The sequence below is a fragment of the Heloderma suspectum genome, chromosome 4, assembly GCF_057233095.1.
Source record: "Heloderma suspectum isolate Gila_16-S chromosome 4, 16-S_ref, whole genome shotgun sequence".
Lineage (NCBI taxonomy): Eukaryota > Metazoa > Chordata > Lepidosauria > Squamata > Helodermatidae > Heloderma > Heloderma suspectum.
In genome coordinates, this window is record NC_139461.1 from 266,616,708 (window position 1) to 266,634,581 (window position 17,874).

A 17,874-nucleotide genomic window follows, 5' to 3' on the forward strand; every position below is an offset into this window, starting at 1 on the left:
TGAAATGCCTTTTAAAGACATATTTGTTTACACAGGTTTTCCCTGACTTGCAATGGATTACGACACTATAAGGCAGTAATCGCAAGTCATTCTGCCTCTCAGTGTGAAGATGGCATTCTCATTTTCATGTATTCTTTTCAACTGCCCTGATGGGAAAAGAAGGCCACCCAGTTAATGCTACCTAGAGAAGCACAAATGAAACTTTTCCATATACTTTGTGGTTTTTGTTTTTCTCTAACTGGAGGCTGCTATTTCACAGTGACCATGTGGCCCTGGAGAAATCCAGGAAAGAATTGCAAGAACAGCTGGAAATCTTGGAACAGGAGGCCCGGGGCTTGCGCCGAAGTAACACTGAGCTACAGCTTAAAGGAGACATGGTGGATGGAGAGAAAGAAGAACAGCAGCAGGAGTTGGAAAGGGTGCTGCGGGAGAGAGCATACATGTCAGTCTTTGCCTTTTTTTAATCTCCCCTTTCCCAAAGAGCAGTACTCTGTTGCTGGGAAAATACAATTCTTCTCCCAGACAGTGCATCCATTGCTGCTCTTGCTTGATAGTGCTTGTGATATCACTAGTGATGAACACTGCAACTACCTACTTATCCCCTTTTTTGTCGCCACTTTGTTGTTGTGTTTGAAATGGGCGCAGAACTAGTTCAAGGTCGGGGGTTGAATTGCCCCCCACCAGGCCCTCAGATCGGAGATAATAGCAGGGATTCTTCCAGGGGATATTCCTGGATTAAAAAGCCTTTGAAGGCTCTATGCTCACTTGCTGCATAGCTCCAAAGTGAATGTAGTGGTAGGAGTGATAATACTTAACATTTGTATAGCGCTCTCAAGTGTTCAGAGCACTCATGTATTTTTACAACAACCTTGTAAGCTCAGTATTACTACCTTCCATATTGCAGCTGGGGAGGACTGAGGCAGAGAGCAAGTGGCTTACCTAAGGCAACCTACTGAGTTCATGGCAGGGTCAAGATTTGAACCAGGGGTGTTTTCATTTGTAGCTCAGTCTCTTAGCCACTATGCCACATCAGGTGTCTGGTGTAGTCTGGCCTTATTTGATCAGGAGGAAGGGATAGTGGCAAATTGTTAGACTTGGTTCACAATCATACCCTTGGCAATTGTGCCTCTCTGCTGTATGAAGATAGTTTTCACTGGGGAGGGAAACTGTGCAATGAGCTTTGCCAATTTCCCTTGGCACAATGAATGAGTGTCCTGTTGACAGCAGTTGTGAAATTTGCAAAAACCATTTACAGGGCTGTACAGGGGCTTTTACTACAGCAGGAAATGAATGAACCACCCCTGCTTCGGCGCTGGAATCTGCATCTAGTCCCCCTTCTTTTAAAAAAATGTGTTTTTCCTTATTCAGTCAGGAAGATCGGAACACCCTTGAAGAAAAGCATTCCCTGTTAAGGAACGAGCTGGTAGCTATGAGAGAAGCGCTGGAAAAATCTCACCTTGATGGAGAACTGGTGAAACAAGAGAAACACGAATGTGCTTTAGCACTAGAGCAGGTACAATGACATCTGTTTTCCTAGTGAGAGCCAAAGCTTCCCTTGGATTTAAACAGGAAACCCACCATAGATGGATATCGGCATTTTTATTAAATGCTACATAGTGGTGGTATGTGGGAATAACAGCAGGGCAGCCTTCCTCAACTTGGTGGCCATGCTGGCTGGGTATGATGGGAGTTGTAGTCCATCTGGAAGGCATCAGGTTGGGGGAAGACTGCAGCAGGGTTACAAAAGTTCTGGTACTGGTTTGTCCTGTTCTAGGCAGGGCCAGGGCCAGAGGCAGAACCACACAGAGAAGTGGCTGCGCAGCCAATCTTCTCCACACCTCACCTGCCAAGTTTCCCTGTTGTTCATCCATCATGCACCTTGTTCTATTTCCTGTGGCTCAATAAAACCAGAGGAGGGCATCTGTGGAGAATCTGTATTCAGGCACCCTGCAGTCTCACTGTAGCAGCATTTGCTATGATGCATTAGAGTTGAGCTCAGCAACCTGACACTCTAATGTGTTCACGCATGCACACAAATGTACACATTTGTGCATATGCTCTGGCTATGCAGCTTAAGTACATGTACTGGGGGCAAACTAGACATTAAAAATAGCCTTGGGAATCTACAAGTGGAGGAACAGCTGGGTTTTTTTTTTAACCCCTTCTCCTCAAAATCTCCCCCACCCCCAGCTGCTCTTTTCCCTGTGGGAGGAAAAAGATGTTTCAGCTCTTGACTAATAGCATTTTTGTCCAAACCCAGGCAAACTGTGGTTAGCTTTAAGTATGGCTTAAACAAGCCAACTTCAAACATTTGTTTATGAAACTGTTTGTTTCTATGAGCCATAGTTAAGATTAACCACAGTTTAAGGTTTGGACGTAATGGTAAACTAATTAATTGGACATGAAACTGTAGACTTTCCATCTCATCATAGTCACCCTGGAGGAAGAGAGAAGAGGAGGGAAGCATGCAACCTTGAGGTTTGCCTAGGCTTGTTCCTGTAATGCTAAGCCATATATTATTTTTATGTCCGAATGCAGCCATTATGTGCACAGAACTTGACTTAGGTGTTTTTGGAAGCAGCCCACTGACCAGAAGCTTGTCCCGTAGTTATTTGTGGGTGTTTGTTTTTTGATGTGCTTGCTCCCCCAGGCTGAGCAGTCCCTTGCAAAGTTAACCAGCACATACAATAAGCTGAAGGCTGAAACTGCTGACCTTCAGGACGTAGCTGCAAAGATGGGTGCCCTTAATGAAGCTCTAGCATTGGACAAAGTGGGGTTGAATCAACTTATCTTGAAGGTAAGAAGAATGTTCCAGGGGAACTGTTTTTATGCTGAGCAGCCCTCAGAGTGAATGTAAGGAGTGTGCTAATATGAAGATTGTGTCTTTTTCGGAAAGGGGGAGGGAGGGCTACTCAAAGTAAGCTGATGTTCTTCATTGGTTGCTGCCATTTCCATGGATGCAGCTGGAGCAGGAAAACCAGACTCTCTTGGACAAAGTGGGCTGCCTGGAGAAAATAAGGACCTCTTCACAGAAACAGGTCCATCAGACTGGAAAAACAAATGAGGAGCTCCGTGCAGAGAAGTTTCGTCTGGAGCAGTCACTGCATGAGGCTGAGGAGTTTCAGGAAAGTTTACAGGATGAATTGAGAGGGCTGCGAGATGAACAGAAAGAAACATATGAGAAACTGAGCCAAGTGAGTGTTTGAGGCAGACTTGAGACAGACTGTATGAACATTTGACAGCAGCAGTCTTGCGGTCGTAAGGCTGGTTTCAGTGCTGCTTGATTATGGAATTCTAGAACCATTACTTGGAACTTAACATGTTATAAACCACTCTAAATAAATTCATTATTGGGTATTGCTGGATGGATTTTCTGGCCACACAGCCCCTGAACCTGCACTTCAAAAATATAATATGCCTAGGTGTTTAAATAATCAGATTAGTGAGAATAAGGTGGTAGGCATGCATTTTAGATAAACTAACCATACTAACATACTAAGGGTTCATTGTTCTACAAATTCCCTGTTATCTGGTTTAGGATTAGAGCTTAATTAAAAGAAAAGTCTCTAATAATAATAGAAAAAGTTCAAGAATTTTCAACATTTTCTTCAGTAGGGCATCAAGGAGTGGAAAACAATTTCAGGAAGTAATTATCAAGCTTGGGGTAGCGGGAGTCCATTTCCAGGTCTTTCTATGAAACTGCTAAGTAACAGCCATTCTACACAGTTTTTGTAAGACCACAAGAGCTGAACACGGTTCTGTACAGGGAAATCTTGTACATGTCTATTCAAAAGTAAGTCCCACTGAGTTCATTGAGGCTTAGTTCCAGGAAATCTGGTATAGGATTGCAGCCTTAGTCTGGCTTGTGTAATGCACAACAGTTCATTTAGTTTCTGCTAGACATTGATTTTCTCTTTCTGCTTTCTAGGCTTATCAGCAGCATGAAACATCTAGTACCAATCTGGAACAAGCACACCAGGAGTCAACTCGTCTTGGAGAGGTGCTGGCCAAGGTGTCCAGAGAAAAGGAATTGTTAATGCGTGAGCAAGCTGTATTGGAAGTACGACTTGGGGCTGTTGAGAGGGAAAGGTTGACCCTTACAGAGCAGATGGCAGAGTTCAGGTAAGAGACTGGTGGGAGAAGGGCCTTGCCTATTTGAATCGTTATTAGATGCAATCTTAGTAGTTGTGAATTCTGAGAGAAGACTTTCCATCAGAGGACCACAAGGCTCTTTATGTCTAGGTTGTATAGCCACGTGGCAGAGGTAGTTGCAGAAAGCAACTTGCAGAAAGCAGCTCAACAAATGTATAGCAGGTAAAATGTTCAAATCTGGCCATGTTTAAAATCCTGCACATAGTTTGAGAGGTCTGCTTTCTATAAATCCACGTAACTAGTGTTTAAAAGTATTTCTGTTCTTCCAAATGTTGATTCCATTGTCAGGCTGACAAACAGGTACTTACTAAAACTGGCCTGTGATTTTTGTTCTTGTTATCTGTATGTTTTAGATTCTGACCTGGTTCACACGATCAAATAAACCATGGTTAATAAACCATGAGTTGTTTTTGAGCTGCTGGAGTGACCAAGTGTGCTGACCACTAGACTGGTTCTGCTTTCCTAAACATCCCAGGTTTCTGGGTTGTTCACTGTGCTATCCAAACCTGGAACTCTTGAGTTGTTGAGGGACAAACAACACAGAGTTTTAACTCAGTTTGTTGTTGGGTTAAAACTCTGGGTTGTTTCTCCCTCAACAACCCAGAGTTCCAGGTTTGGACATCACAGCAAACAACCTGGAAGGAGTGTTCCTGGGTTGTTTTGCAAAGCAGAAGCAGGTGAATGGGCAGGAGCCAGCATGCTCACTTGTTCCCCTGTGCTCACAAACAACCCACAGTTAACAAACGGTGGGTTGTTTAATTGTCTGAACCAGGCCTTTAACTGGCCTGATGCAGTGCTACAACTCTGATAGCACTTCTAGGTTAAAGCTGGCTTTGCTGGGATTAGATCCTTCTTTGCCAGGAGCAAAAGATTAAAGCTGAGCCCTAATTCTGTACATATAATTTGTAGATCAACAAAGGATCTTCTCGAATCAAGTCTCTTTCAAGCTCAGCAGCAGGTGTCTCAACTGGAAGTTACCACAGGTCAACTGGAAATGAAAGTTCAGGCAATCAGTCAGGCCAAAGAAGCGATACAAGGTGAGACATTTTCGGAGATTTTCCTTGAGAAGGTGGTCTGATTATGGCTTTCTCTCTCAATTGGGTGAAAGGTCAGTGGTCACATGGTGTGTAATACAGCAGAGATTCAGACTCTTGCTCTCTCGTTTTTCTTACAGGGGAAGTAAAATGCCTTTGTGTTGAACTGGAAGCAGAGAAGTTAAAAGTTGAGCAAGAAAAAGAAGAAAAAGCACAGCAGCTCTCACAGGTAGAGCAAAAATACCAAGAAATGCTCAACCATTGTCAAATTGTACATAAAGAGGAAATGAATACAATCTTTCAAGAGTTGGTAAGCAACTGTACAGTCACCTTCTCTTTGGGAAAGTTTCTGATCTAATTGTTTTTGTTCACATTATCAAAGCTTTCAGTATTTTTTCTTGAAAAATCCAAATCAAATGTGTAAGTTAGGTATTCATATTATAGTTGCATATAATTTTTTTACTCTAGCCTGAAATCTCTAGTCTGTTGACATACGTCCACGTTCAATTCAGGAAAAACCTGTGCAGGGCAATCCCACGGCCCAACTAAAATGGCTGCTACTACATCAGACCTTGCACCGGTCTAGATGGTTGGTATTTTAGGCTCTCCCAACATCAAACACATAATAAAAGTTGGGGGGTGGGGCGGGGGGAAGAGAGATAATGTAGCAACTACGATAACCATTCTCTTAGAGTCCCTAGCCCATCAATCTCATTCTCATGAATGCCCATCAATCTCATTCTCAGTGTTACTCATGACGCCTTCAAGTTAGCCATGCACAGACGCTTCTATAGAAACACCATAATGGCATCACCCATATTCCCTCCCACACACAAGGCACAAGCATGCTGCCTCGAAGAGCCCACTGCACTTCTAGCATAGCTAGTGGCATAGCCATGAGTTAGGAGAGCAGCAGCAAGGACCAGGGCTTCCCTCAGATAAGTGTTTGAATCCCCTGGAAGTCCAAATAGTATCAGCCTGGGAACAATCTGCCTTTTGCTAGGCTGCATAGAGAAAGGATTGACATTGCAGTGAAACAGTTGGCCAGTTCCATAACTCAGTGACTAGGAGGAAGCCTGCATGTAGAACTCACAGGTCAGGGGTGGGAAATTTGTGCCCCTCCATATGTTTTGGCCTACAACTCCCACAGGACCTAGCCAGCATAGCCAATGGTGAAGGATCATGGGAGTTGTAGGCCAAAAAAAAATCTGGAGGGCCAATGGTTGCTCACCCCTGCCATAGGGGATGGGGCCTCCAAAGAAGGGTTTGAATCCCAGAGACAAAGCTAGTAACCCTATACACAATTCCTGCTAAACCTAAAAGATGACTTCAGTGGTTAAAGATGAGACTCTTCCTTTCTGTCTCCTCACTTGTTGGAATTGGCTGATACATTACCAGGAAGGTGAACGAGGACGTCACCGTATAGAACTGGAGCAGGTGTTGGAGCGCATGGCCAGGGAGAAAGAAGAGACGGAAATTGTCTGTGAGAGGAAGCTCCTGGAGCTGCAGCAGGAGCTCACTGTGATTCAGGCACAGATGGAAGCTGAGCTCGTCAAGGCTAAAAATGCCAAACAAGAGGTAAGGTAGGATTGGAGCTTCACGCTCGATTCTCTTTGGGAATGTTACCTGTGACACTGGTATTCAGATGAATACCATTAATGAAATGTAATTTCATCACTGTTTACTTCTTTTTTCTGAATTGTTTGATTTGACACTGCCCGTTTTTCTCAAGCATGTAGGAAAGCATGTCCAAAATCCAAAACATCGTGAAATACTGGTAACTGCATACCTTCCAGTCGGTTGTCTTCTCTCCTGTTTTTTTTTAAACACAAAACTTTCTACCCCACATACAGAACTTTTCCTTTGCTCTGGATTTCTTTTCTTAGTGTAATAAAAGAATCTTTGGGATGGGGCATTCAAAACCTGGCTGTGATCAATATAGAATTGTGATAAAAATGGTATGCCTAACTCATACCTGTAATATTTAAGACATTAAGGCTGCAGTCCTGTGCTCATGTTAATTACTTTTTTAAAAAATATTTCACTGTTAACATTTTAGCATTTTCTATATTCTGTGTTGGGCTCGGTCTAACAGCTTTTTAAAAGATGCTTAAAAATTAGTCTGAGACAGTTTCTCCAAGTAATAATATATTTGTACTTATTCAACACATTGCTGAAGCACTGATACTATATTGATCTAGTATGAATAATACCTGCTCATACAATATTCAGTGCTTTTGTTTTTACCTGTCATACAATGAGACCACAAAACCTTACCAGGGTGACCTACAGCCAATCATTCTCTTTCTCTTTCTGCCTTACCCTGCTTTACGGCTTTGGCTATTGGGCGGTATAGAAATGGAATGAAGGAAGGAAGGAAGGAACAAATAAATAAAATGGAGATGGGGAACCTTGTAAGTTGCCCTGAGCGTCTTGCATTAAAAGTGCAATGCATGCAGTTTATAGTTCTCTGCTGAGATGCTGACAGAGCAGTGTCACCAGATTACACCTGCGTTGTTTCTTGGAAGGTCTCCAGACAGGAAGAACAAAGGAAGAGGTGGCCCTCAAGCTGGTGCAAGAAAGCAGTAATAGATCTGTTGAAGAACGTCCAACATATTTCAACTGTGGGTCTTCCTTGGAGGCACTAAAACAAATGAAATATATTTAAAGTAGAGAGCTTCAGCTATTGGGTGGATTAAAAATGAAATAAATAAATAAATAAATAATAGATATTAAAATGAATACGAAGTGTCAAAACAAGCCATGGTTTCAGATAACTTGGAAAGCTCCATTTGATTTGATACCATGCAAGCAGCAATGGTTACATTCACAGGCAAACTTAGCCATGTCTTATACTGACCACAGTCTGTTCCTTTAACCATGAATTGTCTTGCAGACATGCAAACAAATTGTGCTTCATTTTCCCTGTTTCTGGTTCAGTTCTCCTGACCATTTTGCTAGCCTTCAGAGCTGTTTCGTTTTCAGGCTGCTCTGGCCAAGTGCTGTTTCAGGGCAGACAGCAGCGCAAACAAGCCAGGGATAAGCCACAATTCTGGGTACAGACATCATGACAAGCCATGATTTAAACAAGCCAGACTTCGCAAGCCAGCCACAAACCATGGCTTCTATTTGTGGTTTGTAGTTGATTAACAAACCATGGTTTGTTTGAAGGGATGGGTTCAGACACAGAACCTGCCCAGTGGCAAGCCGGATTTTAACAAACCACACCATGGCTTAGCATTATATGTGAAGACAGTCCTGAACTGGCTCATGCTTCACTCAGATCTAGTCATGGAACCCAGTCTGAAGTTCATAGAATCATAGAATAGTAGAGTTGGAAGGGCATATAAGACCATCGAGTCCAACCTCCTGCTCAATGCAGGAATCCAAGCCAAAGCATCCCTGACAGATGGCTGTCCAGCCTTGTCTTCAATGCCTCCAGTGTGGGAAAGCCCACTACCTCCCTATGTAATTGGTTCCATTGTCATATTGCTCTAACAGTCAGGAAGTTTTTCCTGATGTTCAGCCGGAATCTGGCTTCCTGTCACTTGAGCCCATTGTTCCGTGTCCTGCACTCTGAGATGATCGAGAAGAGATCCTGGCCTTCCTGTCTGTGACAACCTTTCAAGTACTTGAAGAGTGCTATCATATCTCCCCTCAGTCTTCTCAAGGCTAAACATGCCCAATTCTTTCAGTCTCTTCTTATAGGGCTTTGTTTCCAGTCCACTAATCATCTCTGTTGCCCTCCTCTGAACCTTTTCCAGTTTGTCTGTGTCCTTCTTAAAGTGTGGTGCCCAGAACTGGACACAGTGCTCCAGATGAGGCATAACCAGTGCTGAGTAGAGGGGAACTAGTGCTTGATGTTATTTGGAAGCTATACTTCTATGAATGCAGCCCAAAATAGCATTTGCCTTTTTTGTAGCCACATCACATTGTTGGCTCATATTCAGCTTGTGATCGACAACAATTCCAAGATCCTTCTTGCTTGTATTGTTGAGCCACGTATCCCCCATCTTGTAAGTGTGCATTTGGTTTCTTCTTCCTAGGTGCAGAACTTGGCATTTATCCCTATTAAATGTTATTCTGTTATTTTCTGCCCAGTGCTCCAGCCTATCAAGATCACTTTGAATTTTGTTTCTGTCTTCCAAAGTATTAGCTATCCTGCCCAATTTTGTGTCATTTGCAAATCTGATTAGCATCCCCTGCACCTCCTCATCCAAGTCATTAATAAAACTATTGAAGAGCACTGGGCCCAGGACTGAGCCCTGCGGTACCCCGCTCGTTTCCTCTCCCCAGTTGGAGAAGTTCCCATTGATAAGCACCCTTTGAGTCCGATTCTGTAGCCAACTGTGGATCCACTGGATCGTTGTTTCATCTAGCCCACTTTGAGCTAGTTTGCTCATCAGGATATCATGGGGCACTTTGTCGAAAGCTTTGCTGAAGTCGAGATATACTATGTCCACAACATACCCACAGTCCACAAGGGAGGTTACCTGATCCAAAAATGAGATCAGATTAGTCTGGCAGGATTTGTTCTTGATGAATCCATGTTGGCTTCGAGGAATCACTGCACTGTTTTCAAGGTGCTTACAGATGGATTGCTTGATAATCTGCTCCAGAATTTTCCTGGGGATTGACGTCACTGACTGGTCTGTAGTTCCCAGGTTCCTCTTTTTGCCCTTTTTGAAGAAAGGGACAACATTAGCCCTCCTCCAATCATCTGGCACTTCACCCATCGTCCATGATTTCTCAAAGATAATAGACAGTGGTTCTGAGAGCTCTTCTACCAGTTCCTTCATTACTCTAGGATGCAGTTCATCTGGCCCTGGAGATTTGAACTCATTCAAAGTAATTAGGTGTTCCTTGACCATATGCCTATCGATCTCAAGCTGCAATCCTGCCCCTTCAGCCTGTACTTTGCCTTTGTCAGGGGTCATAAACCCTCTTTCAGGAGAAGACTGAGCCAAGGTAGGAATTGAGCACCTCTGCCTTTTCTTTGTCATCTGTTTTCATTTTGCCATCCTCATTGAATGGCTTAACCATCATTTCTTTCCTCTGTCTTTTACTATGCATGTATCTGAAGAAAACCTTTTTGTTGCTTTTAGCATCCCTCGCTAACCTCAGCTCATTCTCTGCTTTAGCCTTCCTGACGTCATCCCTGCAATTCTGTGCTACCTGCCTGTACTCTTCCTTTGTAGCTTGGCCTTCCTTCCACTTCCTATATGCGTCCTTTTTTGTTTTCAGATAATCTCCAAGCTTTTTGTGAAGCCACATTGGCTTCTTCTGTTGTCTTCCACCTTTTTTTCCTTGTTGGAATTGTTTGTAATTATGCCTTTAGAATTTCCTTTTCTAAAAGCTCCCACCTATCTTGGACTCTTTTTCTCATTAGAGTCACTTTCCATGGGACCTTACTTATCTTTGTTCTGAGTTTATTAAAATTGGCTTTCCTAAAATCCAGGGTACGGGTTTGGCTACACTCAGCTTTTGCTTCCTTTAGAACCAAGAACTCAAGTATAACATGGTCGCTTTCCCCCAGAGTTCCCGTAACTGCTACTTTATCCACTAAGTCATCTCTGTGGGTTAGGATCAAGTCAAGGATAGCCGATCCTCTAGTTCCTTCTCCCACTTTCTGTAGGAGGAAGTTATCAGCAACCCAAGTCAGGAATTTCTTGGAGGGGCCATGTTTTGCAGAATTGATCTTAGGCGAGATCAATTCTCAGGAGTCAGGAAAGAGACAGGGAACAGGTTATCCTGAAATAATGATCTGGTTTGCACGTCATGGTGGCAAATCATGGGTTATTTAACTCACAATTTGCAGGGACATGCCCTGCTTGCAAACTGCATCCATTTTCTGTAAACAACCTCTGATTGGCTCAGTCGGAGATTGTGAGCATGACATGTGAACCCGGACCGATGGATTGTTTAGGAGCTAAACATCCCAGCAGTTAAATCATGGTTTATTGTTGGGTTAACCGCTGGGTTGTTTAGCCCCTAAACAATGCAGCAGTCCGGGTTCGCACATCATGCTCACAACCTTTGATTAGGCCATTAAGAGGTCATTCACAGAAAACGGAACTGGCTTGCTCACAGCATGCATCCCAGCAAATTGAGGGTTAACTAACTCATGATTTGCTGCTTTGATGTGCAAACTGGTCCATTGCTAGACACCTGTGATGTCTCACAATGAAGTGGGAAGTCTGTCTCTCTAAAGTGCTACATGCATTTGATGGGATTCCAAGTTCATTTCTGTTAGCAGGTTGACATTCTCTGCTTCCTAATCCCTACGTGTACAGATGCTGCTAGAAAAAGAGAGCGAGAGGAAATCCTTACTAGAGGAATTTCTACAAACAAAGAAGGAGCTGGCTAGTACTTGCCAGCAGTTGGAGTATCTTCATCGGGAAGCAAAGAAGCGCCAAGAGAAGGAGCAGGTAGGAGTGAGAAGCCAATGAGAGTGGAAAAGGTTATGAAGGCTATTGAGAATCTAGCACAATGCAGTGAAAGTAGATTTTGATCATTCAGTTGCTCCATTTTTGAAGAACAACTCCTTGTTAACTGTTACAAATGGGAGATGAGTCTGAATGCTAATGCAGCACTGAAAGCAGAAAATCTTAAAAGTGTATTTCATTTGCATTGTTCAAATTTCAGCTTACATTTGGTGACTAAGACTACAATCATATACACACTTCCCTGTGAATAATTCCCATTGAACTCAGTTGAATTCTCAGTGCAATCCTATATGTGTCTCAGACTTTTATGACATTTTAATACAAAAGTTTATCCAGATGGTTTTAGGTAAAATGATAAATGGAGTTTCTTGTAACTGTTCTCTGTTTTGCCTCCAATTTTTCAGCACCACTTAATATGAGGAAGTTATATCCAAAGGCTATCACCTTACTTCTTCAGGTGCCATCTCCTATTGGAGGTTAGCTATCATTACAGCTATTTTTGTTTTTGACACCGTTGCTCTGAATAATTGTACAGAAGTACAGCTGAACTATTCCCTCTTTCACGAGGTTCATCTTCTTCCTATTGATCTTTTTCCTTCCATTTTCCCTTGTATAATGGGTTGGAATATGGTGTATTTTTCACCTCGAATAATATGACCAAGATATTGTAGCTTTCTTCTCTTGATGGTATTTACCAATTCTGTTTGTTTGCTTACTCTGCATAGGACGTTCTTATGTGTTACTCGATCAGTCCACAGTATTTTCAGCATGTGTCGGTATATCCACATTTCGAAGGATTTGATTTTCCTCAGTTTGTTCTTTTTAAGTGTCCAAACCTCCACTCCATAAAATAATATTGAGAACATGTAGCAACTTACCATCTGAATCCTTACTGCAAGATTAAGGTCCAGACTACATAATAATTGTTTCATTTTAACAAACACTGTTCTTGCCATCTCCACTCTTGCGTTTATCTCTCGTGTTGGCTCATGAAAGAAATGAACAAAGTTCCTAGGTATTTGTATTTGTGACTTGCTCAGTTGGCATATTATTTATCAAAATATTAAATGCAGTAAAAGGCTTTTTGTTTATCGCCATATATTTTGTTTTCTTTATATATTTATTTTAAGCTCATTACTTACTTTATTAATCTGATCTAGTAATTTTTGTAAGTCGGATATAAGCTACCAGCTGCATCCACAGGTTGCAGATAGTGGAATATGGTGGTTAGCTGCAATATAAGCAGATATTTCTGATGAATAAGCAGTCATGGAGAATTCAATGGCATCAATAACAGGACGGGTAGCCCTTGGGAAAGGCTACTTCAGGAAATGCCACAAGTCCAAAGATGTTGTTGCGACGTGGCGAGTTCTGCCACCACTAAATCAGCATACCCCTGACACAGGGCAGCAGCTGGGTCAGTACAGATATGAGGTGGAAAAATGGATTTGGAATGCCTCAACTGAAGAAAACCATGGGCATTAGTCAGGTAGTGGCTATAGTGGTCCTGATACTGCGGTGAAGAGGGCACCGGGAAACCACCTCATTAAATGTCCCTAGTACAATCATCACTTTACTATTCTCTTTTTTTATCACAGTATTGCACAGAAATGTCATCTTTAATTGTATGCTCAGCATGAGCCCTGTTTCTTTTTTAGAGTACATCCCCTAATTATGCCCTACTTTGTCTCTAGATATAGGATACGACTGTTAATACGCTACATTAAAGCTTGCATTTTATGTCTTATTGTTTATTCCATGGTTGTCATCTCCTCGTTCTCACTTTCAGGTTCTGTCTGACGCGGCAGGTCTTCATCCCGCGGGATCGGTGGCCTGACTGCCCTAAAATGTAGATCATCGCATTTGTGTAGCTGGCGTACTGTGCACAGCCCAAAACATTTCTCTTCCTTGACCACACCTGAAACCAGAAAACTCATGTAGCCATTTTGTTGCTAATGAAGCCCAGCTTTCAAAAATTAGGAACCCTTTATAAAGCAAGAATGGCAAGAACGCTATGTATAAAAACTAAAAGAGCACTCTCTCGCGCACACGCACACACACAGTGCAAGTCAGGGAGCCCAACAGGACAGGGAAGATGCAGAGCGGGCTATGGTGGACATCTTACTTCTGGATTACCAGAGGTTTTGCCCCAAAGTTGCACCCAGAGTTGCCTGAAGATGCTGGGTCCAGCCTTTGTTTCTTATATTAGTTTTCCAACTCTCAGAGGATCAGTTGCTCAGTCCCTCTCCTTTCACACCCTCTGTTCTCTCATAGTCAGAGAGACGTTGGCTCTATAAAACTGTTGGTCTCTGTACGTTATGGTCTTGGGTTGTTCTTACAGAGGCTGCACAAGCCTGTGTTATCTGTTTTGGTATTTACCTTGGTCTAGGGGCATTCAGCCATCCTTGTCTTGGAAATGTGCATTGGCCTTTGTCCAGTTTCTTATCGCATATGGTTTTGTGCTAACCTAGAAGCAGAAACTATGATCAGGCTTAGTTCTGCAAGTATCTTGTAGCTAATGTTCTTTGCATAAGATATGCAAGCTATGTGCTGGAATAAACTTTACACTGCTTCTTTCCGTATGGCAAAGTCTATTTCAAATGATCTTTCATTCATGCACACACACTTTAATACTGCAGTATTTTGAAACAGAATGTATAGAAAAGAGTGAAAGGCTTAATATAATATCTAAAGATAGATATAGATGTATATGGATAAACATAAGGGCCGTGCTGGATCAGACCAAAGCTTTATCTAATTTAGCATTCTGTTCCCACAGAGGCTTATGGGAGGCCAAAAAGCAGGAGAAGAGCACAATACCACCCTCCTGATCGTGTTCCTTAGCAACTGGCATTCTTGTTTGGGCAAGGTTTCCATTGTTTGAAGGAAGACTTCTCTGATAGCTTCCTTGACACTGCTCATTAACCATGCTGGAGACCTCTTGGACTTTGTGCTACTTTTCCTGACCCTGTAGTATGTCATTCTAACTAAAAGTTTATTATTGTGGTTTTGAGTAACCCCCAAGCATTCTGGACAGATTTGACCCTCTAGACTTTCCTTTTCCTTTTTACCAGTCCAGTCCCCTCATTTTAGAGAAGATTTCTCTTTTGAAGTCAAACTGTGTTGGACTGACTTGGCAATTTTCCACTTACATATAAATTAAATTTGGTAGCACTGTGGTCACTCTTTCCAATCAGTTCAACAACTCTCTCATCTTGCATTAGGTTCTGGGCACCACTAAATTCATTTCAAGATCTCCTGCCCTCTGGTTGGTTCCATGACCAACTGTTCTAAGAAACAGTCATTTAGGTATCTAGACATTTTACCTATTTGCCATGATTGGAGTATGCATCTATCCAGGCTATGTAAGGGCAACTGAAGTCACATGTTACTCCAATACTGTCTCCTTTGGATGCTTCCCTCATTTAATTCTACATCTCAAGATCACCCTGAGCATTTTGATCAGGGAGTAATAACATGTCCCCGGTACTAAATTATTTTGGGGGCCTGGTATTGCCATCCACAGTGATTCTGTGGAGGAGTCTGCCCTTCTTGAGGGTTCTCATTTGTTTTACATGATGTGCAGAGTGACATAATACCCAATATGGCCTTTGTTGTCCTTCTTATAGACTTTGTATCCAGAGATGAGTGTAGCCCACTAGTTCTCGCCCTTTCACCATTATGCCCACTATATCTATGCTCTCTTTAGATAGATAGATAGATAGATAGATAGATAGATAGATAGATGCACACAAGATGTCTAGAGGCCTAATATAAGAAGGATGTAAGGCAAAGGCAATACATTACAGAAACAAATGTTATAGAAAAGTCTGGATATATAATGAAAATATAGTGAAAAGGTATCCAAAGCCTAACAAATTTACTTTTTCTTTTCTTTGTTTGCAGGATACTGTACAAGGTCTGGAAGCTGAGCTGAAGGATGCCCAGAGTACAGTGGAAACACTAGAAAAGAAGTACAGGGAGGAAATAAAATATCTCAAAGAAGAAATCAACTTCCTCCTTCAACAACAAGACACTTTGCAAAGTCAGGTGATTTTGCTTAAAACCACCACACCAATAATGAAACTACTTTATGGCCTTTTGTCTAGGGCCAGATGTGTGGCTTTTCACAAACTGCCTGATCAAGCAGTATTGGGAATCTGTTTCTGGGCTAAAACTGTGCAATGGGAACTTTTCCCAAACCATTGTGGAAAAATGCTCAATGTACTAGGAAATCAAAACGCCATTATATGAAACAGTTTTGGAAAAAGTTTTATGCAATATTTTAAGGAAAGCCAGATGTTTGGTCCTGCATAACAACACACTGGATGCTGGAAAATATCTCCCCTTTCATCAACCTTTTCCTCCATTTTACTCAAATGGAGCAGTATATCATGCTGATCCAGTCTGTAGCATGATCAGGCAAAGAAAACTACCCTGCACTGTACAAAAGAGATTTCACGCTGGCGTGATACTGTGTGTCTTGCAATGAGGTGTTTGAATCTGTACAATCATCTCTCCACACGTATGTAACCTTGGCTTCTTTGCTGTTGTCCTGCCCATTTCCAGGTAAATGATTTGAAGTCCCAACTACTGACAGCAAAAGATACTTGCCAGCTGATTAGCCAGGAGGCTCAGCAACATTTAAGAGAGGTACAAGAACTGTCAAAACAGAAGGTGCTGGAAACTGCACACCTCCAGAAGATGCTAGAAGCAGAGAGAAAACAGCGCGAGGAAATGGTCCAGCAGAATGTTGAGTTGCAGAGCCAGAAAGAAGAGATGGAGCACAGAAATGCAGAACTGCGAGCTATGCAGCAAAGTCAGTGGGAGGAAGAAAAAAACCTGAACAGAGAGCTGCAGAGAAAGCAGGAAGAGGTGGCGCACAATCACGCCATGCTTCAAGCCCTGGAAAGGGAGCGGGGCCAGTGGGAAGAGGCAGAGCGTCAGAACTCAGAGCGGCATTCTGCAATCCAGAGACAGTGGGAGGAGGCAAAACGTCAAAATAAACAGCTGCAAAATCAAAACAGGGAGGCAGAGCTTCAGAATGGATTGCTGCTGCGCCAGAGAGCTGAGGCGGAGCGTCAGAATGCGCAACTGAAGGCTCTACTCCAAAGGCAGCAAGAAGAGGCCAAGAGTGAAAGTGCAGTGCTTCAGACCCATTGGGAGGAGGCGCAACGACACTGTTCTGAGTTGCAGAGCTGGAAGGAGAAAGCTGAACATCAGAATGCCGAATCGCAGGCCCTTCTTCGTAGCCAGCAAGAGGAGTTGGAAAGTCAGAATGTGGAGCTGCAGACAAAGCGGAAGGAGGTGGAACATCAGAACATGGCGCTACAGAAGCTGAAGAAAGAGCAGAGCCAGTGGAAGGAGGTGGAATGTCAGAATGCAGAGCTGAAGGCAGCATTGCACGCTCTGGAGCAGGAACGAGCCCGGTGAGCACACTATGATGAAGTTTGATGCATAAGTAATTTCTAGGTGAGTGTTTTTGGCACCCCATTACACTTGATGCTGTCACTGTGTAATTGCCATGTCTTTTCCACATATGTTAGTATGCTGCCTGTATGCCATAACTGAGACCTTCAGACGTGTGTCTTGTAAAAGAACCAAGGTTGTATGATCTCTGCTAGAACCCCACCCCCCCCCCCCAGATTTGTACTCATATGCATGCTTACTTCATGGTCTAGTTGAAGTCCTGCTTTTTTCTCTTTCAGTCTGGCTGTATCGTTGGAGGACAAGGAGGTCAGGTTCAAGAACCTGCAACACAGTGATGGTGCTCACCAGGATGAAATCGCCAAACTGAGTACTGCCCTGCAGCAAGCAGAGCAGCTTCTTGCCGAGCATAGAAAAGAAGTGCAGGAGCTCAATAGCCAGGTATTGCTCACCAATACCATTTTTTATTTCCCTACCCTACTGCACGCCCCTGTCTACTTCAGGTGGCATTTTTATCATGAAATCCTGCTCCACGTATTTTTTTTCCATAATACGTTGGCCTCTTTTTTTCTCTCTCTTTTTTTGCATCATGTGAATAAACTGGTCTGCTTGTGCCTCTTGCTTTTTACTATAAATTAGGGGTGTTGAACCCCTTTCAGCTCAAGGGCCAAATTCCATTTCAGAGCAACTCTTCAGGGCTGCATTCCAGTGGTGGGCAGGGCTGAAGGCAAAGGGGGTGAAGCCAAAGGCACGGGACCCAAACACGAAAACTACCAGCCTATTTTAGCTTCAAGCTGTTCCTGGCAGTAACTAAG

General features: G+C 42.9%; 1 protein-coding gene across 2 annotated transcripts in view; it reads left to right on the forward strand.

Moving 5' to 3' along the window:
- The window catches only part of CEP250 (centrosomal protein 250), a 51,739-nt gene that overhangs the window by 16,249 nt on the left and 17,616 nt on the right, over positions 1-17,874 (forward strand). Inside the window, exons 12-23 of one of the 2 annotated variants that reach the window (XM_084853698.1) lie at positions 260-442; positions 1,369-1,513; positions 2,651-2,797; positions 2,964-3,194; positions 3,929-4,122; positions 5,062-5,189; positions 5,327-5,496; positions 6,585-6,764; positions 11,480-11,614; positions 15,539-15,682; positions 16,202-17,061; positions 17,341-17,500. In XM_084853698.1, the coding sequence (XP_084709824.1) occupies positions 260-442; positions 1,369-1,513; positions 2,651-2,797; positions 2,964-3,194; positions 3,929-4,122; positions 5,062-5,189; positions 5,327-5,496; positions 6,585-6,764; positions 11,480-11,614; positions 15,539-15,682; positions 16,202-17,061; positions 17,341-17,500 (2,677 nt within the window). The remainder of the gene's footprint in view (positions 1-259; positions 443-1,368; positions 1,514-2,650; positions 2,798-2,963; positions 3,195-3,928; positions 4,123-5,061; positions 5,190-5,326; positions 5,497-6,584; positions 6,765-11,479; positions 11,615-15,538; positions 15,683-16,201; positions 17,062-17,340; positions 17,501-17,874) is intronic. The other variant, XM_084853697.1, reaches the window with a different exon arrangement.